Here is a 22,770-nt window from a genome sequence, read left to right as displayed (position 1 = left end):
CACTCCATTATATTACAATTAGTGGACTAGTTAACAATTCTATGTCACTACAGAAACTCTACCCTCCTTCCAAATATGAAGACTTACAACAACTGATGTGAGTATGTGAACCATTCTCATGTTTGCATAGATGCCATCGAAAGAAATCTGAAAAATAAAAAGAAGAGGTCACGAATATATGAGGAACACTTGTAACAATTCAAAAAGCCAGCGCGCCAAAAATAATGCAAGCTTTCATCAGTACATACTAGTTCTTAGGAACATAGGTCCAAAACCTTACTCAGTCATTATACATAGAACTTAGGTCACATGAGATTTCCAGAGGACCCTTATCCCTTTTCTCTGATCAATTAAAGATCTGAACACCCTTCCAAACAAGATAAAACATTACAGAGCGCCCCTAATGTTGCTCAATAAGGAAATTCCTTTGCTTGTTGGGTGAAGCTCGTACACTCCCAACTGAAAAAGCCCTGCTAACATCCCTCTCTGGTTTAAGAACAGGGTAAGGTACTTCAACTGCTGTCAAAAAGGTGCTTTCAGGGCCTGCTGAACTACGTCTTTTCATCCAACAGACCCGATTACATGCCCTAGCAGAAGCTAAAGTCATCAAATCGTGGAGTGCGAAAGAGCTACAAAACCTATCATAAAATTAGTCAAAAGGATTTCACTGTGGTATCAGAATCTGAGATCCTGCACTAGGAGAGCTGACCAAGTATCGCCCAAGTCACTAGATGACACGCTCGCATAAGCATACACGAAGCGGTGAGGACGTCTGTGTTTTGCTGCAACATCTGGTATCCCTCCCTGTCAACTTTATGCTTGTGAAACAAGAGATGCTGAAACATGCAAGGACCTCACCATATTTTGAGCTTTTTAACTGACAACATATCTTTTAAACTGTCAGCTACTCAATCCACTTACTCCTGCATGTTAGTCACCTTTCTGGTTTGAAAAGACACGTTTAAGGACGGTCCTATGCTCAGCACTCAGTACGGAGGACGTAAAGACTAACACTTCTATGATGTCTGGTGTTTGCATATGACCTTTTCCGCTGCTCTTCCTCAAAGCTTCTTTATTTCTACTGAAGAGTCTTCTTATTTTCAATAAACATTTATGTAAGTAAACTGTAGTCCTTTCAAACCTTCCTCCTTCTGCCCCATTCCCCAAAATTAGTCATCCTTGAAAACCAGGCCAATAACAAATTAGCAAATATTTGATGAGTGCAGTTCAAAGATCCACTCTTTAAATTGAGATCCACATCTTCAGCTTTGACAAAATTATGTTCTACAAGTCAAGCCACACCCATACTTCAACAATACATAGCCTCAACAATAACTAAAGCTACACATTCAGGTTACTGATAACACTGGATTAGCTATTTTTCATCGTAAAGCTAAACAAAATTGCTATTTTTATTTAACTAAATGCCATCTCACTGTCATCTCTTTAAGGGAAAAGCCAATGTCAGAGCCTTCAGAGAGAAACTAACTCAAAAGCATTGCCTTAACTGTTATCCGTATCTACAACTATAATTGCAAAAAAATGCAATGATTTATATTAGCATAGTCAAAAGCTTAAGTGACCCTTCCCCCCTTCACCCTCCCAGGAGACCTAAATGAATGCAAGGTGCTACAGCTTTAGAGAAGCGTATCTCAGCCTAAAATATTCTTCAAGGTATCCAAAGGAAAAAATTGAGAATATTCCAGTATCTGCTATTCTTCCGTTGATACTTGGGTTCACTGTACCCAAGTTGTTTCCTCATACCCAGAAGTGGTACAATGAGGAAAAAACATATACTTACTGTAGGCTGAGGCGGTCCTTTGCCACTGCTGCGACCTCTGAAATTAAATACATACATGGGATATGATTAAAAGAACTGCCGAAACTGGTTAATTTCTTAACAAGAATTCAAAACCCCATCTTAATTTAGTGTTGAGAACGGGATCAGAGAAAACCAGCACTCCCCTAGAACAGAATCTGACAGCTACAGGGCTCACGGCATTTGTCCTCCAAACTACTGACCTACAAGCAAGTAACACTGGTTAGTAGGCAAGAGGGTTACCTACAATAAATTCGAGGACAAAATGAAGAAAATACTAAGCCTACAACATTATAAAAATCCCAAAATTCTCTTAAGCAGAATCCTGTAACTAAAGCAAATTCCAAACCTTACTGGCACACAAAACCTAAACCCACTGTCGGACTCAGTCCCTCTCAGCACAGAGTCCCTTCTTTAAGACTAGAGGCTTGGGACATCGTCACTGTCTAAGGGCCACCCAAATAACTGACCCATGCTGCAAGCCACAGAGGAGCCCTGACTGGAAGGCCCTCCTTCTGAGCTTGCTTATCACTGCCATCACAACCCAGCAAGCGAAACTCATTAAGTCTGCCCATCCCCTCAATAACACTAACTACTTTTAATGCAAATCTGTCAACGTGTAGCACCCAGGACGCTTCAAAAAGCTTTAAATTAACCTGTATGCTTTCTATATCTGGCAAACTGAGATGTAACAGTCTGTGCCCTCCACCTCAGACACTTGAGTCCCAACAGCATCCCTGCAGCTAGCAAGTCCACAACAGCTACAATTCTTCAACTTCACTGGTGTGCCTTATTTCAAAGTTACTTCCTTGTACTGAGAAGTCCTACTTTCAAATATTTCTCATAGCAATTCAGATTTGTATCACGACAACTTCAGGAGCGCACACTGAAACGTGAGGCAAAAACGATGTCTTCTGTTCTATTAAAAAATATCAATATCAACAGATCCAGGTTACAGATGCACAACCATTTAATTAGAGAGACCCAAAGATTCACATCTACATTTCAAGATATCCAAACACTGAAACTAAATCCAACTGAATGTCAACTGCATCCAATTGCTTTTGAAAACACTATGCTGTGGTTGAATACAACCTTGCTCTCAAAACAATATGCCCTTATAAATAGGGGTCATAAGTTAGTCAAGAAATTATAAGGAACTTCTCCCAGTGAACATAAACATCCCTCCAATAAATTCTGCAGAAATAAGCAAGCCCATCAGAGAACCATGAAAGGTCTTAATGAGGAAAAAATAAAAAAAACATTAAACCATCACCTGACCCATTTTAAGAAAACAAGCTTCTGAAACAGCAATGTAGTCTCATACAGCCTCACACACACTGATGACATTTGCTGATTGGTAATAACTGCAGATTTCAGATGTCTAGCTGACATTTTCAGAATACTTGCAGAAGACTGATCTCATGAAAAAACCCTAATGCAAATAGCCTTTCTTTAATTACCTATCAGCCTTAACTTTCCATAAGGCACCATCACAACTTCAGGCTTGCTCTGGAGACAAGCAAGTCTCACCATTCACTAGGTCTGCCATTTGTGAAACGGCTACCTAGAGCACGGTACTGAAGTGAGCCCTTCATGAACCCGGAACATAATTTTTGCATAATATTCACATGAGCTATCCTCTTCTTTCTGAAAGTCATTTCACCAGATGTGAAACACCCAAATAAGAGAGAGGTTCAGTCCATTTCTGACTTCTCCTTTTATTACAATCAAAGCATCAACAACATGGTCTTTCAAAGAACATGGCCAAAGTCAAACAATTTCACCAGTTCCTTCTATTGGTCTCAAAGATTTTAGAAGATACTCCTTCTCACATCAGCTATAGAACGGTCAAAAGCAAGATTTCAGTGTCTTTGAAATATAAAGCACTCCCATTTTTAGTGACAGGTATTCTTAGAACTTAAATAACTGGGTTGTGAGACTGGTCGGAAAGTTTGGAGTGTTCCCTTCAAGCATCAGCCTAAGTGTTCTAGATTTTCCATCTCTACCACGTTTCCAAAATTACTGTTCCTACCCACATTTCTTTAAGAAACAATCTGATTGCGTGTATCCACATTGGCAAGAGGTCCTAACTTCTAGATAGAGCAAGAGTAAAGCTAATTGCAGAAATTCTACATACTATTCTGACCTAACAGATCTCTTTACACACCTGACCGCTTGTCTTCCAGCTACAACTGTTAAACACAAACCCTTAGAAAAAAAGACAGACATTCACCAATTCTCCAATGCTACAATTCAATCAAAACTGTATCTTCTGCTAAAACGAAGGCCATCAACTTGAGGTTTATATTCTAACAGGCGAAGACTCAAGTTCCAACTACTCTTTGACACATCTTTGATGCATCATATGAAAAAAATTAGGAGCTTTACAAAAGCAGAAAGTAGATGGTCTTTGCCAGGAGTTTACCACAATTTAAAACATGAAAGTAACACTAAGAAACGAGGGTGAGGGAAACTGTAAGGGTCAGCAGCAATTTGGCACTGCTACCTGAAACCACATCTTGACTACAGTAAGTATGGTAAATAAATAGATAAAAATACATTCTGTATTGCAAAACTGTGGTTAAAGGTAAGCCTGGGAGAAGGCACAGCAGCTTGGCAAATCCAATTTGTAAAGCCTTTGCTTTGGGGTGGCAAGGTCACAAAGTCAGAAAAATGCTGCACCAAAGTAACAACCAAGCAATTAAATTTAGTAGACAACTCATTGCAGGCCAGCAGTTACACTGTAAGGGTGAAAGTCTCCGTAAGGGCTTAATCCCAAATGCTGCACAATAAACATTCTTCCCCAGCAGCAACTTGCAAATTTTCTTCTATTTTTATGAGCATTTACTATTCTATTCCTCAGCATCGCTCCCCTCCCACCCTAATGTTTACAAGCCGAGTAGAGCGTTTGTATAAGCAAAACAAGGTCACGCATTTATATTTCTCCAGTTAAGTGAAAACTAATGCAAAGGACACAAATCTTGCCAGGATGTGAAAGAACTTTCATGACAAGTGCAGAAAGCTGGTAAAGCTTTCTTCTAAGGGAGAAATCAGACGTACAAAGTTTTATTTAAGTGCAGTATTTTTCTATATAAAGTCAAGTGAATCAAAGCTGTCAAATTAAGATTACACAAGAAGTTCTGCAGCATTGTTTACTGCAGGTTTTCCCCCCTATACTGACTGAAGTCAACTCCTGTCTTCTTACCTGATGACAACTTCTGTAGTGTCTGAGTATCTAAATAACCTGACTCAAGTCTGACCCAATGCACATCCGTAGCCTGTTCATGGACTTTGTCATTGAAGAACTTTCTTCATATACATTGCCATGAATCAGTTGTTAAATTAAAACTTACTCAAAAGTGGATATATAATATCATAATAAAGTGCACGAAGAGGCATAAGGAAAGAGACCTGCAGGTTACCCATTCATTTTGCTCAGCCGTTTAGCACGGTTGCATTAAAACCAACACACACAAAGACGTTAGAACAAACTAGAAAAACTTTGAATGGCATGTGTGATCAAACCTCCAGAACAGTCACTTCCATTATATCAGAGCACCTCACCACTCAATATTCCTGATTACTTCTGTCTGAACAGAACGGACACCTCTCTTCTGCCCTTTTGTTAGGCAAAAATAAAAAAGGATGTCAAGGAAAAAGGAAAATAAGAGTAGGCAAGAAGCATTAAGTCTCAAAAGCTGCTACGCAACACGGGATAATTTCAGTTTTAACTTTTTAACGGGCAAATCCATTTATAAAAGACAGTAACTATAGAGCATTCTTAAAGGACTCCCAGGTGGAGTTAAGCAAGAAAGTTACCAAAAACAAAAAAGAAAAAAGGCCTTCTGCCACAATTGTAACTAGACACATAACCATCCAAAACCTAGTCTGAGGTGTTTTGCCTTCAGTCAAAATAACAATGGGGAAAAATTGACAATAAAAAAGGATGCAGTGCTTGAAGAACTGCTGGGACAGATGCAACTTTCAATCACAGGACCGCTAACCTTCCTGTGTTTGCATAAGGGCAAAACTGAACTAAACCACAAAAAGTAGATATTAATGTTTTGACTAGAGCAGTTTGTGTGGTGAGGTCTACGTTTTCTCCAATTACAGTTCAACGTGCTATTGGCATCCCCCTACAGCCTGATTTCCCATCTGCCATATTGCACATGCAGTTGCTGTTAAACAAATGTAGCATTTCACTTAGTGCCTCTTTATCAAAAAGGTATTAATCCTTCTCATTTGCTTTTCTTGAACACCTTTAAAGATACCTTCATTTGTGATTTTTTTCCCCTTATGTAAAAGAAATTAATAATATCATGAAAACAAATACTGGAACATCTTATTTGTTCACACAATATTTTACCTTTTCTAATCTGAAATAGATACATCCATCATTATGAAACCATGGAAACAAACACAGTAAGCAAAGCTGACCCTCCACTTGCTATCAGATGTAGAAGGACCAGGTGCTCAGCCCAATTAAGTCTTACAGTAATAAACACACAGCAGAAAATGAGGTCCAGGACAGTTAACTATCAATGAGCTTTCTACCTTCTAAGCCTTTAAGAGCAACTTAGCCATGAAAAGTAACATCCTTTTGCATCTCAAGCAGATAAGAAAGAGAATGCTAGCACTGAAAGGAAATGAGCTGCAAAACTGCTAGGAAGAAAACTTGGCGTAAACTGGAGATGTTTAAGTTTCTATTAAATAATGTAATGCTTCAAATTGAAACCAAGACGCAGGCCAGCTAAAAAACAATTTGATTTTTCAAACAGAAAAGCCACTTAGCTTTACATTTACATGAACAGATTTGCAACATGGACCATCTTTGAATCTGTCCTCCCAAAAAGACAAGACTTCTTTAGGACAGCAATAGGAGAAGTTCTCTGAAGGTGTTCCACAAGGCTCCCACAGCCTAAGGACCGTGATCTTACAGACCCTCCACTCTAGAAATAACTTGAAAAATTAACAAAAAAAAAAAGAGTGTGAACACCTCTGAGGGAACATGTCAGTTGTTTAACAGCCCCACTGAAACTTCCTAAGGAGTTCTGAAGTGAAATTTTTCCACCAAAACTAGAAAGGCAACACTGGTGGGAGAAACCCAGTGGCTTTAATCTTAAAACTTGGGCAGGAACTTGAAGCTTACAACCCTAATCTATGGAGACAAGTGCTCACCATCATACTGATTTATTTTTTTTTTTTTTTAAAAAAAGGCAAAAAAAAAAAAGCTGCAGGTTTTGTTGCCCTTCACGTTAACCTCTACAGTGCCACAGTGTGTTGGCAGGGATAACTGTTTAGCAAAGCACAGTAAACAGCATGTTCAATCTACACAGACATATATAAAACCTATTAATTCACTGCAATGAAGTGCTGAGGTATTATTGTTATTATTTATTTTGTCCTTTTCAACCCTACCAAAGCTTTTCTGCTTCCAGTTGCACAGATTGGTAACAAAGTAAACCCCTATTTCCAGTAATGTCCAACAACGGGACCACTGTAAATTCTGTTTATTGTCAATGCACAAAACTGAGTAAGAATAAAAGTCAAGTTAAAGAGCAAGATGAATAAAACTTGAAATGAAACTGCTCTGAGTGACTATGACCTTCAAAACTGTTACGTCCTGCTTCGATTGTTTGTTATGACCCCCGCAGCACGGGAAAAATTCACAACACAAGAAAGTTTTTTTTTTTTTTTTTTTTTTTTTCCTTCCTCTCCCTCAGATATGTGTGAATTTGTATAGCTAACGCTCTCGGGTAAGGAACGGGATCAATCTTCCAGAGGCAGTGTGAGACAGCAGGGCCTGTGCAGCGTGCCGGGGCGGGGGAGATGAGCAGGGGAACCCGAGCCCGCTGCAAAGCCCCGATTCATCGCCCCCCAAATCTGTGCAAAAGTGAAGCCGTGCTTGGAACCACCATCCACGGGCGAGGCCAAGGAGCACTCCCGCGGCCTCCCTTCCCGCGAGAATTTTATTGCGATTTAAATTAAAAAAAAATATATATACATATATATATATTAAAACAAATAAAAATAAACCCCAGTAAGCTGAAGGCGCTCCACCGCAGGCGGGCCTCTGCCGACTTCCACAAGGCAGGAACGCTGCCCCCCCTCCCCCGCCTGGGACAGCCCCGCCGCCCCCCCCGGCCGCCGCCATCGCGGCCGGCACCTTCCCGCCACCGCCGCCGTCCCCCCGCGCACGTGCGGCCGCCGGCTACGGCGCCTCGCCCCCGCCTCCCCCCCCCCACCGCCGCCGCCTCCTCCTCCTCCTCCTCAGCAGGCGGGTCACGTTGGCCCGGGGGAAGCGGCGCCCCTCGCCCCTGCCGCAGGCCCCGCCAGGCCGCAGGGGGCTTCGCCCGCCGCCCCGTCGCGGAAAATGGAGGTCCCGCCGTGCCCTCCGCCGTCCCCGGCCGTCTGAAGGGCACCGGCCGCGGCCTGGCCTCGCGGCCTCGCCCCGGCGGCACTGCGGAACCGGCGGGCCCCTCGGCGGGCCTGCGTGCGCCCCGCCCGCCGCCATGCCGGGCTCCCGCCCCGCCGGGCGGAGCCCCCCGCGCCGGGCCGGGCCGCGTCCCCCGCCATGCAGCAGGCCCCGCTCCCCCTCCCGGCCGCGCCGCCGCCGCCCATGGAGGCCGGTGCGGGGGGGGGGGGGGGGAGGGTGGCGGCGGGGGAGGGGGAGCGGCGCCCGCGACGGGCTCTCCGCGGCGGGACCAAGGCCGGGGCCGGGCCCGCCGCGCACCTACCTGCCCATGTTCTGCCTCCCGCCGCCCGCGGCTGACGGGAGGCCGGGGCCGGGGCCGCCGCCGGGGGGCTTGCGGTTGTTGCCGGCGGCCTGCGCCGCCGCCGCCGCTTGCTTGAGGGACATGACGAGAGGGGAGAGGGCCGGGGGTGCGCGCCGGGGCTGGGCGAGGGCCGGTCCGCAGGGCCTCGCTGCGCTGGCGGGGCCGGGGCGCCGCTGGCTCGGCCGGTTGCTCCCAAACAGTGCGAGCGGGGCGGAGGGAGCGGAGCGCGGCGCGGAGGAATCCGCGGAGGGAGGGGGGGGGGGGAAAGACCGGACCGGGCTGGCGGGAGAAGGGAACGGCGAGGCAGAGGGGCGCGGCGGTGGCCCCCGCCGCCTCGTCAGGCACCCCCGCGGTGGCAGTGGGGTGGCGGCGGGGCGAGGGTCAGCGAAGCGGCGGGGCCGGAGCGGGCGGCGGACGGGGACTCTTTACGGGAAGTCGGAGGGCTCCGCGGCGGTGCTGCGGCGGGTGAAGGGGCGGAGGCGGGAGGCGGGGAGGGGAGGGGGACACGTGAGGCGGCGGCGCGGGACGGCGGCAGCTCCCGCCGCAGCCCCGGCCCCGCTGAGGGGGACGGGACCGGCCCGGCCCGGCGGTGCCGTGTGGGACCCCGCGGGCGCAGTCCCTTCCCCCCCCCCCCCCCCCCCCCCCCCCCGCCTTCACAGCCTGCCCGCGCCTTCACCCCTCGCCCGCGGTAGCCGCAAGGGCAAACCCGAGCCGGTGCCAGCCGGGCGAACACCCCCGGCGCGGCCGCTGCGGGCGGGAGGCCCGCAGGCCCCGGCCCCCGAGGGGAGCGTTCCCCCATCTCCCGGCGGCGCGGGGCGCTGGGTTGCGGCCTCCTCTCCGGGCCGGCCCGCAGGCCGAGGCAGAGGCTGACGGGGCTGGCCCCGCCCGGCCCCGCCGAGGCCCCGCTCGCCCCCTCGGGGCCGCCGGCTGGCGGGAGTGTGAAGGCGGCCTCGGGAGGGCAGCGGGCTCGGCCCGGCAGCGCATCGTTCAAAAGAAACCGGACATGGAGAGACATCAAAATTCAGAAAAAAATGGCCGAGCCACCGACTAGCTGTGAAAGGCGAAATGGAGAACCCCAGCCCGCCTGCGCTCGCTAGCAAAGCTGCAGACCGGCTCCTACCTTTAACCGCAGAGATACCGAAGTATCGCCAGGAAACACATCCCGTGGCTCCTAGTCCTGGGGCCAGCTCCAGGAAAGCAAGATGGGGCTGAAGGGATCGCCACATTCCATGCTGACAACCCCTCAGTAATACAGATTTCTCTTTGGGTCCCGTTCCCCCCCCCCCAAAAAATTGCTGCAGTCCAAAGCAGTTAAAATTTGCATTGCACTGTTGGAAACAGAATATTTGAGCCCGAGATGCCAGTTTTCCCATCGCTCCGTGGTTACCTAGCTGCCATCACCCGGCTTCCTGCAGAAATCGTGGTACCAGCTTTACGCAGAGTGGTGGTTTCACCAACTCGTACCAATACGTAAAAATAAAGCCTGGTCCGTCCTGTTAAAAATCTATGTACATACAGGATTAGTAAGAGCAGATGTAACTTGAAAACCAAGAGCTAAATTGATTTATAGCCATGGTTACTCAAAATGCTCAGAGTTTAATCTATTCATAGAAATGCTCTAGAAATCCCACAGGATTCAAATGTAATAAAAAAGAGCTGTGCTCCTAGGCAGGCATTATTTATACACCTTGCTGGTAAAGCAACAGCTTTCCCATGCGGTTGGGAGAGTTGTGGGTGGCAACACACAATGGTGAAAAGATAACAAATATTTAACAGCTTGCTTAAATTAGCGTTTTTCACTACACTTTTGACTGTTAAAAACTGCTTGTTTTGTTTTACCTTACAGGCCCAAATAACCTTGTGGTTAACACATCATTGGCTAGATGACAGATACTACCCGAAATGGGCTCAGCACAAAGAATTTTTCCTTTGAAAATACTCACCCTAAACAGAGCCGGCGGTTTTAAGGAAACTACATTTTTCAATCACTTCAGCGAACTCACCAGACATTTTGCTATTTCACAGCCATGGAACCAAGAGAGAAGGAGATTGAGGATCTCTGCAAACCAAGGGTTTCTGTAGGAAACACGAGCACCTGCAGAGCTGAAGACAAACTACCACTGGCACAAACTTTAGGACCATTTACTGTAAAAGCAGAAGTCTGCTTCAGTGAACAGGGTAAGATAACTAACATTATCTAAGACAAGCTAAGGAAAGACCTTTTTTTATATATATATATATACACACACACACACACACGCAATACATACGCACAGACATATGTGTGTAAAATCCACCAGCATACAAACCCCTGCATTTAACCAAACTCTTTAGGGTACTGTTTATAAGGTCTTCTATATTTTTTGGTCCTACTGGACCTCAAGCGAAGGGCCTCCAAGTGGTACCACCACAGGGGAAATGCTGCAGGAAAGGAACTTGAAGAGCCAAAATACACCTTGAAACCAACTCAAGCAAGCTACAGCTAGCAGGGATTACTTACTCGATGGTGCATTTCCTCAGCGTGCTTTCCATTTTAGGAGAAAGCTACCAAGAAAAAGCACAAGGAAGTCTGAGAAGAGACTGAGTATAACATATCCAGGTCACTTAATAGTTTTGGTTTTTTTTTTTTAATTGACATTGCTTCGATGCTTTTTCAGCTAAGAATGTTTACAGTGCACAGCAATTAGTCACTGTTTATGCGGCTAAAGGTTAAGAACTGTTAAAGAGCCTGCAGCGTTTTGAAGTGGCAACCATGCTGTGGGGTCCCGCTGGTGGAGATGAAGCCCTTGATATTCAAGGATGTCAAAAATACAGAAATAAGTTCCATGGGCAGAGATGGTTTCTAAGACATGATATGACCATACTAAACTACATTTCAGGGTAACGCTACGTGCTTGGAAAGCAGCGTATGAATAAGACTCGTGCTCACGTCTGCAGTAGTGACTCAAGTGCAGTTGCAGTTCGGCTTGTTTTCTCCTTCAATGTATTCTTTGTTTTGTGAAGCTCTGTTTGGCTTTCCTTGTGCCCTCCTTTTTTTTTGGTCTGTCGAGCATCTTTGTGAAAAAACGCATTAAAAGTAAATATAGAAGGCACCAAATTTTAAATAGCTCTGTCAGTAATCACCACCAGAGAACCTGCAGGCTGGTTTCTGAATCCAGCGGCAGCCAGCTTCTTCGGTGACCGCCAGCGCAGACACTGCTGCTCACCTCTCTGCTGTGAGCATGCGCCTACAGCAGACTACCCAAACTTGTAGCGTAATGGGATTATACTGCCATTACGGCACATCGTTCCCTTTGCTTCTACCTGCATATACTCTTCTTTGATAGCCCACCATTCCCTATAGTCTGTACTTATTACTATCTGGTTTGGCTCTATCAATTTCTCCCTTTTTTTTGGCTATTCCCTACCATTATAGCTGTTAGTTTGGTTGCCAATGAGGTTGTGACAAAGGCCAGACCACAGTGGATGCAGTGGTCCAGCTGTAGAAATGTTCAGGATTCAGAGTTACCTCCTCCTTGGTCAAGAAAGAAAAGCAATGATTTCTAATGGAGAATCACAGTCTGGTTTGCCTTTTATATCCACGTTCCAGGTTAGAGCTGCTCTTTTTCATTCAGGTTTGTGACAACGTGTGCAGGCTGTATTTGCGTACGAAGATGAATGAGTCTGATAATATCATTACTTACCAGGAAGTGCTGCATGATGTAACATTTCCTTGATCTAACCCGCTGTTAGGTGTTGTCTTCTCTTCCTTGAGCTACCCAGGGTGATCCTCAACAGCATTTAACAAGACGAAACACGCGTGCCTACAGAGGGACAACCGACACGAGCACTCGACATTTATTTTAAGCAAAATCAGCTGTTGGAGGAGCTCACAGAACCGACCGTTTCTACACATGCCTTTTCTCTTCCCTGAAGACTTCTGTTATTTACTCCCACTATCCCTAACCCTGTTCTTGGAGGCTAAAGCTTTGTGAAGGGTGCTATGGGCACAGGGATCTCCAAACACTTCAGAAGACATTAGGAAAACAAAACAGGTACTCTAACACGAGAAGCACTTCCCAGAGAGATATGATATTAGCTCGTCAGCAAAGCTGCCGTCAGTTTAGCTGATGAACGCTACTGGCCAAACCAGAAAGAGGTACGTACACCCCAATGAGCAAAACCAAAGCCCAAGCTCCAAATCGAACATGCAGGACAACTGCTGCCTACCTCTGCCTTTCCTCCCACCCTAGTCACTGCGTAGTGTCTTCACAGTGCCTGCACCCCCTCGAATTCACAGCTCAGTTCCAGGCAGAGACCAGCTCCCATCAGATACAGCTTTTGCTCCGTGCTTGCTCTGTTACAGCTCTTCCTTCCCAATTTCTCTCAGCCCACCAGCATCCCCCTCCAGCTCAGTTCAGACAGGGTGCGGAGGACAGACGTGCCTGCTGAACCGTGCCTGCCAGCTGCTTCTGCAACCAACAGGAGGTGAAGGGAAATGCTGATGTCCGCGGTGCTCAGGAGAGAGGTACAGAAGTGCCTGTGCTCGTTTTACCCACAACCAACATTTTAGTGAACCTTGCTCTCCGTTTCCAGTGGCCACAGATGCTAAACAAGGGCATTTCCTTCCTCAGACGGCAAAGCTCCAGGACCTGTACAGCGATGCCGTAGCTCTGTAGCAATTGTTTTGGGACAGAGCTGCAAACTGGGAGACACCAACTCTGCCCAGCAAGCTGCCAGCCAATCTTCAACCAAGCACTTTATGCATTTAGATTTCACATTTTTACAAAAGGGAGGGGGGAACACAGCCTTGCTCCTGCTAAGCAGCAGCAGCACACAAAGCAATCGTTATGCCAAGATTTAGCTCTTAAATCCCTCAAGATCTGGTGCTCACAGAGCATAAACAACCTTTGCCTCGCAGCCTCGTCGAGCTGTACCTCCACGTTTCCCAAGCGCAGCTCCACAGACCCGCCAATACCCGTCCTCTCCCCATCCCTTTGCTGAGACAGGCATGCCAACAAGAAAGCCAGTTGCCATGGCATTTTTTTCCCCCTACAGACAGATGTCCATTAAAAACCAAGTCAGCCTCAGGTTTGCTTCACAGAGCAGCTTTCAGTTATTATTACCAGCCCGCAAGGAATTTCCACTGTGCCCCTTCACCTCGGATGTTTCAATGCACTTCAGTATTAATCCCCAGGGATTAGAAGGAAACTACTACAGAACAGGCACAGGTACATTCAAAGGATACATTTAGGATTATGATCTTGTTTTATGTTTTTGGCAGATGACTACCACATGACCACATTTGGAAAGGGCTGAATTTGTTACCTCTGGCACTCTTTCTCCTGTTTGCTAAGACTGTGCTAAAATCATCAGGCAAATTGGAAGTGAGATGTGGAGCTTTTTCCCTCCTCCAACACATTACACCTGGGGCTCAGATCTGGGATTTTGGCTTCAGGAGGAACCTGCCTGCCCCAGCCAGCAGCATCATCTGAGGGTCCATCCGTGGAGAAAGAGCTGTCACCCCTGCGCGCGGGAACCCCCGGCAGCCTCTGCGAGCAGGGCCGAGCGCTTTCCGGCAAACCCATGTGTGTCCAGGAGTGATGTCTTCGTCCTTGGTTACAAGGCCACGTTTTTATTTAAGGTTGGAAAAAGAGCGTAATGGCTTCCATACTCCCCCTCAGCCCATACTGCCTGCGGTGGGAGCCAAGGGCCGGTCCGCTGTGTCCCTAGGGAAGAGCAGGGGAGCGCGTCGCCAGCATCTCCGCAGGGTTGAGCTTCAGAGGGAACGGTCAGGTATTTTTATTTGGACAATAACAGCACTAAATGCTTGAGAACTAGACTCTGAAATTTAACTATAGAGTGAAATTAGTTTTCCTTGCTAAAGCACTGCAGCGCTAAGACAACTATTAAAGAAAGAAATCCTCTTAGTGATGTCCAGGGAGGGATCTCCCCTCTCACATCTGGGTCTAAACCTGGCAGGGCTTCTAACGTGTTCTTCGGTTAGGCTGTGGCACTCGGGAGACGTAGACCTTCTGCGTGGGAGTTGACGTTTTGGAGACATTATTGCAGCTCAGAGCCCTGCATCTGGGCTGGCTCGCAGCGAGTTTTCCACAGAAGCCTGGGTCTTCGAGGGAGCCAAGCGCCACTACTTCAGCTGTAGGAATGACGGCTCCTCGCAGCTCTGTAAAACAGCCGGGCCTGAGCACATACCCAGATGGGGGTCCCGAGGGAGCGCTCCCTCCCAGGCTCGGAGTCACTTCCCAAGACGAAGCATTTGGATTTCTCCTCTCAGTTACAGCCAACGCAGCTGCAAATATGATCAAAAATATCTAATCCTCTTAACTGCTGCTGCAGTTTGACTCTGATCGCCGCAGAGGAAAAAGCCGTGATAGCAGCGCACTGCCGGCGTTCCCACCCAGCTGCCTCTAAACCCCGGCTTTTACACCATTGTTCATTCCTCCCCGTTGATTTCTTGGAAGGAGGAGTAGGTGTTTGGCTCCTTGCGATGAAGCTGCAGGGGTATGTTAGCAAGGGGTGGAGGCCAGGAGCTCCCAGGTCCCAGGGCTGAGCTCGGCTTTTGGTGTTCCTTCACCCAGCAGGCAGGATCCCGTTGGGATTTCTTCTTCGTTCTAGGGAAGCCGGAGCACATTCGAAAGCTGCCAAGGAGAATTGCTTGGGAAAAGCCCTCTTTGCTTCTCACGCAACCTCTGCAGTTGCAGAGGGAAACTCTTGGCACGCCCGTGCTTGGACGAGACCGGCCGGCTCCCCCTCCATTGGCACGGGGCCACTGGCTGCAGCAGCATCCCCATCTCCTGTGGACAACACCAGCTCGCCCATCTCGCTCAGCTGCATCTCCTGCTCAGCTCCTCCAGCCCTCACAGAAGGTTTTCCGACTGGGACTCCACACAGACCATGGATTCAAGCCAACAGCACTAGGAGTTTCTCCAACCTACATTAATTCTGCTTGGACTAAGATTACCAGTAGTGTAGAGGAATTGTTCTAGGAGATCTAGTCACGTTTTACATGCTAAACAGATTTACTCTGGTTTTATTTGAGATTAAATGCGTGAAGGCAGCCTGACTGCTTGGTCCGGGGCAGCCAGGTGGGTTTGGTGAATGTTTTGCAACCTGCACCAGCACCCGTAGCTCCCTGCACACCCCCGAGCACAGACGCGGGGGCTGCACAGCTCAATTTGAGTACTTTTGAAAGCATAACCACTTCAGTAGTGTGCAGGAGAGAAGCGTCACCACGGAAGTGCCACCTGCAGATAATGAGGAACATGCCAGGCCCAGCACCGGAGACCAGGATGGCCCCAGGGATCTCAGGTTGGGAATTAGGCACACGCTTTAACATAGCACAAGCAAGATGATAGCTCATCCTCACCCCCCTGCCCTCAAGCCCACAAACCCAGATGACCTGTACAACCACAAAATTGTGGCATTAAACCTGCACAAAAGCCCCAAATCTCGGTCTCTGTGTGAGCTCAGCCATGTCTGCTCAGAGCACAGCTCCCACCAGCGAGCAGCAAAGCTTTCCACCGCTTCCCAGCCTCATGCAGCCCAGGAAACCCTCCACAAAGAGCCCCCCACCTATCCCAGAGCCAGCTCCAGCGAGGCAGCAACCCCCCGAGGGCAGCAGCTTTGTGGGAGCTGTTGGTCCCGAAAAAGGTTCAGCAGGGACCGATTTCCCGGTGGGGAAGTAAACATTGTTCTCACTGAGGTGTTTGATGTTTTTGACCGGCGTGGGATAGGAGTTTTGACTCTCCAGCTCCCTTCGAGAAGGTGGAAGGAAACCATGCGAGTGTCTTGAGGTTTGTTGTCTGACTCAATTAACCAATTACTTCCAGGTCAAGAAGGGGCAAAGCTATAAATGCTGCTTGCTGCTATAAATAATGTTTGCTCAAGGGTGGTGCGGGAGCAGGAAGCGTTAGGTGTGGGGTTTTAACTTGGCCTTGAAATGAAGGCAAATATCACAAATTGCTTCCTGCTTCAAGCAAACCTGTCGCTATTTTGCTGTTGCCCCTCGGCGGCTGAAGTGAACCAGCGCACAGAGCTGGCTCTGGCCTTGGGAAACGTGTGCGGGAATTCGGGCTGGAGAATGGATACGCAAATGTCCCTCCCGTGCTGCAAAACTCCTCTCCAAACACCGCCGACTGTCCTGGTGTGGGACCTGCTGTGGAGAGCTGGACTGGCTGGATGTGTCTGCCCTTAAAATACAATTATTAGAGCAAAATGCCCATTTATGTAAAAGGACCTGGGGGGGCAGGGGGAGAGAAAAAGGCCTGGGAGGAATTGATGTGAATTTCTCAGAGCTCAAACGAGAACGGACAAGTCGGTTGGTGCGGATCAAGGCAGGAATTTTCCGCGGGGCCTTAGGGAATCAGGCTCCAGCGAAGAGGTAAACGGAGCAGCGAGCGGGTGGTGGGACAGCAGCGTGCCCCCTCGGAGGGGCCCGGGCTGGCTGCGGCGTGAGCACAGGGAGCACGGTGTGTCTACAGGGCGCTCCCGCTGCTTGGACAGACGGACGTGGACCTTTGCCTGTGGGGTCACTCCACGTCCGCTCTGCTGGTGGCACCGTGTGAGGTTTTTCTAGGGCACAAACCAGAGACATCACCTCACCCGGGACTTCAGCTCCTAAAAGAGCAGAACCAGTGTCACCAAGGGGATTAATTGGTGTTAAGGGATAGGATCCTTCCAAGGGGCAAATTAGCCCACCGAAAAATTAATAAGCCCCTGGAACCACGTGAAACAGAGCGATGTCAGCCAGATGTCTCACCTCAAACTGCGGTACCCGTGGCCGGCTGGACTGCACGGAGGGGGGCTGCCGCCGCGCTGGCCCTGAAAGGGCTCACGGAACCCCAGCAGCAGGGAGAGCGGGGGCGCATTCCTCTCCCGCCCCAGCAGAGCCTGCTCGGAGCTTGGGCACGTACCCTGGGGGTGCTGGAGGTGGTGGGTGGGACACCCACCCTGCCGTCGAGTTGGGTCCCACTGAGCAGCGCTGCTTTTGCCTCCTGCTAATCTGGACTTTGCTGTTTGCTCATGGGGAGCATCCCTGGTGCGGAGCAGTGCCAGCTGAGCCCTGGGCCCCAGCTCGCCCTGCGCCACCCTCCATTTCCCTTCCAAGCAGGGGGACGTGGCCCTTTTTGTCCCTGCCCTCCCTCCGCAGCGGGCGCTGCTTCTCCCAGCCGACAAGAAGCTGTGCCAACCCGTCACCCTGTCTAACCGCCTCTCCCCTCCGCTCGCTCGGGAACAGCTGCTGGAGTGAATCATTTCAGCATCCTCAAAGCACGGAGGACTCTGCCAAGCTTTGTGCGACTTCTGGCTGTCACTCCGCTCCATCTGTGTTTCTCCACGGCCACGTTAAATCCCGCAGCCATTCCTGCAGCCCCCCGCTGACCTCCTGGCGGGAGCAGGTGGGTGCTCTCCCCGCAGAGGTGCAGAGCTGACGTCGGGCGGGGCTCCCTTGGGCGTTCTTGCTGTTACCATCCCGCTCACGTATGCAGAATCACGAGTGGTTTTGCTGTCCCGTTCCCTCTCTGCCTGGCTGTGAATCAGGGACCTCTTGCTGTTCAGGGACCTCTGCTGTTCAGCAGGGGGGAGATTTCCTTCATGGTTTTAAAAGAAAAAAAAAATTAAAAGAAAATATCTATTTTAAGGTCTTTAATCAGAGCAGGAACTTGGCCAATCTCAGCTGTCCAGTGCTTGGGGGAAGTTTGCTGCTGTTGCAACCTTCTGTGTGGTGATACTGAGTCATCAGCCACAAAGCTGACCTGTTGTTCGAGTTACAGATGTCAAAACTTGACTGCAGGCGGGAGAGGTCTGAGCGTCACCGCTTTTTCCAGGCACACGGGTGTCCAGATGATGGGTAAGGAAGTCACGGACCGGCCTTTGCTGCGACTTTTCCCTTCACCACAAGCCACGCGCGGGCTCCAGCCCCATCGGCGCTGCTTCCGCCCTGCAGCCGGGCAGAGCGCGGTCCCACCGCAGGGAAGGCTGGCGAGGGAGGGTGCCCTTGGCCGCCCGGTTGATCCACAGCAGCGAATGAACTGTTCATTCGGGATGGGTGCCGCAGGGCGCCCTGCCACCCGGGGTGGTTGTAGGAGAAGCTGGGGGGACATCAAGGACTGGGGGTAACTGGGTTTAACACAGACGTACTCATCACACCTTGCTTTTTCTGCAGGAGCTGCTCACTTAGGAGCCGGAGATAATTACCCTGCCTTACCCGCTCCTATCAGCTCAGCTGAACCGAACTTCCCCCCAACCCAAACACCACAAAGAGCTTGTTTGGACAGCTTGGCCTTCAAGTTAGAAAGCAGAAGACTTCAGAAAGAATAAGTTGCATGTTTTGTCCTTCTCACTGCCAGTTGAATACAGAAGCAAAAGTACTGCACGCTGGTTTAATTTGCAATCACATTTTTTGAAAATGAATTCCAAGGTACAGTACAGCATCTGAGTGTTCTACACAAAGCAGGCTTTCAGCAAAAGGTCAGCGGATCTTAGATGGTGTAAAAATATATCTTAAATAAAAGTTTCTGTAGGAGAGCAAGCTGCGTTGTACATCTCTAGGTCCTTAGAATAATTTACAGAAGGCAGAGGCCTGGTTGTACAATCCACACGCTAGGAAAGAGTTCATTAGTGTACATTCATGCTACAAAGTCAGAAAAGGTGGCAGTTCCAGACGGTTGGGGCAGATCTCCCACCCCCAGCAGCGGGTGCAATGAGTGCATGAACAAGCGCCCTGGATTTCAAAGTGGGGAAGTTCAACACTTCCAGTCCACGAAGTCGGGAAGCAGATTGTAACGACTCGCCTTCCAAGGGTCATTCTACTTATTGTAACTCATTCCTTTCAATTGGCCAAAAAGAACAACTTCTAGCAGCGAAGGACTCTTTTTATTTCTTTGTTCCAGTTTGGAGCTGGTAAGTCAGAGCTGCATTTGCAGCGTCGCAGGCTGAGATCAAGGCTCTTCCTCCAGTTCAAACAAGGAAAAGGCTCATACTATGGTCCAAAAACTGTGGGGACCCCCCCCCCAGCCATTTTTAATAAAGGATTAGTGTTTAAACACTCGGATTGCTGAGCACAACACAGCAACCAGGACAGTCGCCTCTCCAGCCAGGGTAACGCTCTTCCCACCCCAGAGCATCAAGTCTGGTACCAGCCAAGAAAACCCCAGGTTTGTCCTCAAATTTCCTTTACGGGACCTGCATACCTTCGGGGCAAACACCACAGAAGTGTTTTCCCAGCCTGGATTTTGGACAGAGCCAGGTTTCAGAGCAGAACAGGCAGCGCTACGTCGATACAGCGGCTGCCTCTGGGTAGTGAGGGTCTGGGCGCAGGGCTCAGCCCCCAGCACAGTGGCCCCGGGGCCGGTGGCTACAGCAAGGGCTAGGAACAGGCAGGTAGGAAGAGTGTTTAAAACGCCGCGTTGGTCATTCTCCTCCCCTCACCTTGAGGACAGCAGCACTGGAGCTTATGCCAACGCAGCCCTAAGTACGGCTCACAGAGGGAATGCGTATGCGCCCCGCGCCGGGAGGGTGGGAACACTGCGGCAGGTGTTAATACGTAACGTGTACCCGCCTGCGCAAAGACAGCTCTAATTTGTAGAAATGCCTGCAAAATAGCCACGTTAAGTAGTTTCCAGAATATAAAAGCTTTCATGTTTTCTACCTCAAAGGCAGCAAGCACTGGCCTTTCAAAGGCCATCTTTAAAATGAAGAAACAGATAGTAGCAAAGTCCCTTAAAGCCTTTAATATCTCAGATTACAGACCTTTAGGACTCATTCCGTTTCTTACACGGCTAAGAGGGTTTATTTTCCACACCTCACTCCTTTTTATTTCCAAACTACACTTCTACTCCTGCACTAGCAGCTCTGCAGTGTCAGGACTGCACATACTAAAAGGAGATGTATATAATCTAATTTACACTGTTTATTAAATAAAATCACTTCGTAAAGGAGAATACTTTTAATCCAGAAGAAGAACTGGAGAAGCCTTACACACTGGGCCTAGCCTACTCTACAGCACCCCCGTAGGGAATGCCACGTTTAACACGTCACACACCCACCCACCCCAAAACAGAACACTCTCCAAGAAGAAAGTCAAATGCATGATAGGAGGGGGCTCGGAAAAGGTAGGAAGGCAAAATGGTCATTAAGATCTGCCTAAAAATAGCTAAATAGTGCAGTGAAATGCTTTTAAATACCACAGACAGCTCCATTGACTGGCAGCCAGTTTTATGAGCAGCTCCGAAGACAATTTCTAGCTGAGCTTTAGTGAACTGGGCGTTCCCAGCCGGAGTGCCGAGAGACGAGCCTGGCCAAGCACCAGCACGGCCAGTTTCAGGATGGCAGCGGGGCGCTCTGATCTTCATTTGCCCCTCTTGCCATGGCCTCTCCTGGAAGAGGGCTTGCCCGTGCCCCCCGTGGAGGAGCTGGCAGAAGACGCCACCGCAATGTTGATCTGTCCCTCCTGGATCTCCTGTCGCGTCTCAGCTGGGAGGTGATTGATTTTCTGTTGTGTCTCTAAGTAGAACATGACATCCCGCAACTGCTCCTGGATCTCAGAGATCTGCAGGTCCTTCTGTTCGCAGGTTTCCTTTAACACTCTCTCCTCCTCCTTTAGTTTGTTCTGAAGCAAGGCTTGATTCGCTCGCAAACACTTATTCAGTTCTTGCTCCTCCTTCAGCTCGGTGGAGAGCTTAGCAACTTTGTTATTCAGCTGAGAGCACCTTACAAACAGAAGCACAAGTCAGGAAGGCAGCACGTTATACCAAGATCAAACACCACTGTGTCCTTATTTCCAATCCCTTAGGGCGACTGACCCCAGCTGTCCCCAGCCCCACTGAGACCACCTGGGGGTTGTTTTTCTGGCAAAAAATGGGCAAGGGGCAGCAACACGAGAGGACTCTGAAATCTCCCCAGGATTTTCCACCCAGCTTGAGGGTCCCTAGCACCTGCTTGTCTGTGTGGGGTTACCTGCGTATGGAATAGGATGTTGTCAAGCAGAATCCCTTCCTTTTGTCCCTCCAACTGCATAACCCAGGAGAATCCTTTCCCTGGCAAGTTAGGTAATTCCATCTTGCACCAAAGGCCAACAGGGGCAACAGGCAGGGGGTGTGCGGGACTGTAACCTTGGACACGCACCTGCAACTTAAGGAACAGGCACCAAAAAGGGCGCAGAGATTGTCCTTGGCTCGCTAAGGTCCCCGTGTAATCAGGGGCTCCCAGACGCTGGCTCCCGCCACATTCGGAGCACAAGACCCTGAAGATACCACCTCACTTGGAAGCAAGATGCTCCCACAAGGATATCGGTAGCGTCGCGTTTCACAGACAGCACTTCCCCGCTCCTAACAACTCCATGCTTTTGCCCGGGAAGTTTGCTGGCATCGTAAAGACTCCTTTCCACTCATCAAGGTGAGCCGCGGTTCCCCGCTCCAAGCAGGGCTGCTGGAGAGGTGACAGCGCCAGGGGCTAGGAGGAACTGAGCGCGCAGTCCCGCCTAGGGAGCTGGAACACACCGATCTGTACTGCCCCCATGCTCGACATCTTTCATCTAGGCACCTCCTAAAAATCTACATTTTCCTCTGTGCTGGGCGAGCTGCCTCTGCCGAGCTGCCTTTCTTCTCTCTGGATGTATCCACCAATTGTGAAACACACTGGCGTCTACTTCTGAGCAGGCAGAGGAAGGATTCCTGAATGCTAAATACGCAGACCACGTAAAGAGAGCCAAGAGCCCAAAAGCTGGGTTTCACTCAACAGGCACTTTCAATTTGTGAACACCTACAGAAATGAGAGCTTTTTATAAAATAAGCTGTGTTCTCAGTATACCGGTTTAAATAGCTCCAAATTGCCTAGGAATAGCAAGATTTTTTTTTTTTTTTTTTTCTTTTTGGATGTCAGTGTGCGGAGTTTTAATGGCTGCATGGAACTAAACCTGGCAGCGGTACCCACTTCCTTTCGACAGACTGCTTTTCTTTGAGCAAGTCATTCAGCCTCTGTTCCAGACTGTCACACTTCTCAATGGTCTCTTTAAATTTGGTCTTCATGTTGTTAATCTGTAAAAACAAACACACAGGCATTTCAAAGAGATCAAAGTCCTGCACACTTTCATTATGACATTCATTTTTCCAGAGTGGTTTCTAGACTTTGACCAATTACTACATACAGGTAAGCAAAAACTTTGAGTCAAGAAAA

The 22,770-nt window shown here is 48.9% G+C and overlaps 2 protein-coding genes across 22 annotated transcripts in view; both read right to left on the bottom strand.

Annotated features, from left to right (window-relative positions):
- Positions 1–8,838, bottom strand: part of ATXN2 (ataxin 2) — a 52,834-nt gene extending 43,996 nt beyond the window's left edge. For 19 of the 21 annotated variants that reach the window (XM_075769724.1, XM_075769719.1, XM_075769722.1 and 16 more), the window contains exons 1-3: positions 8,560–8,828; positions 1,802–1,838; positions 88–147 (exon numbers count right to left, since the gene is read on the bottom strand). In XM_075769724.1, the coding sequence (XP_075625839.1) occupies positions 88–147; positions 1,802–1,838; positions 8,560–8,681 (219 nt within the window). In that variant the 5' untranslated portion in view covers positions 8,682–8,828. Of the gene's footprint in view, positions 1–87; positions 148–1,801; positions 1,839–8,559 lie in introns of all 21 variants that reach the window. The other 2 variants (XM_075769727.1, XM_075769718.1) reach the window with 2 other exon arrangements.
- Positions 8,839–20,312: 11,474 nt separating this feature from the next.
- BRAP (BRCA1 associated protein) overlaps positions 20,313–22,770 on the bottom strand; it is a 14,344-nt gene continuing 11,886 nt past the window's right edge. The window contains exons 11-12 of the mRNA XM_075769312.1: positions 22,528–22,631; positions 20,313–21,305 (exon numbers count right to left, since the gene is read on the bottom strand). Coding sequence (XP_075625427.1) covers positions 20,945–21,305; positions 22,528–22,631 — 465 coding nt within the window. The 3' untranslated portion in view covers positions 20,313–20,944. The remainder of the gene's footprint in view (positions 21,306–22,527; positions 22,632–22,770) is intronic.

The sequence above is a fragment of the Balearica regulorum genome, chromosome 17 (assembly GCF_011004875.1).
Source record: "Balearica regulorum gibbericeps isolate bBalReg1 chromosome 17, bBalReg1.pri, whole genome shotgun sequence".
NCBI classification, from domain to species: Eukaryota; Metazoa; Chordata; class Aves; order Gruiformes; family Gruidae; genus Balearica; species Balearica regulorum.
The sequence above is the reverse complement of the archived record's forward strand: the minus strand, read 5'-3'. Positions and strand labels throughout refer to the sequence as shown.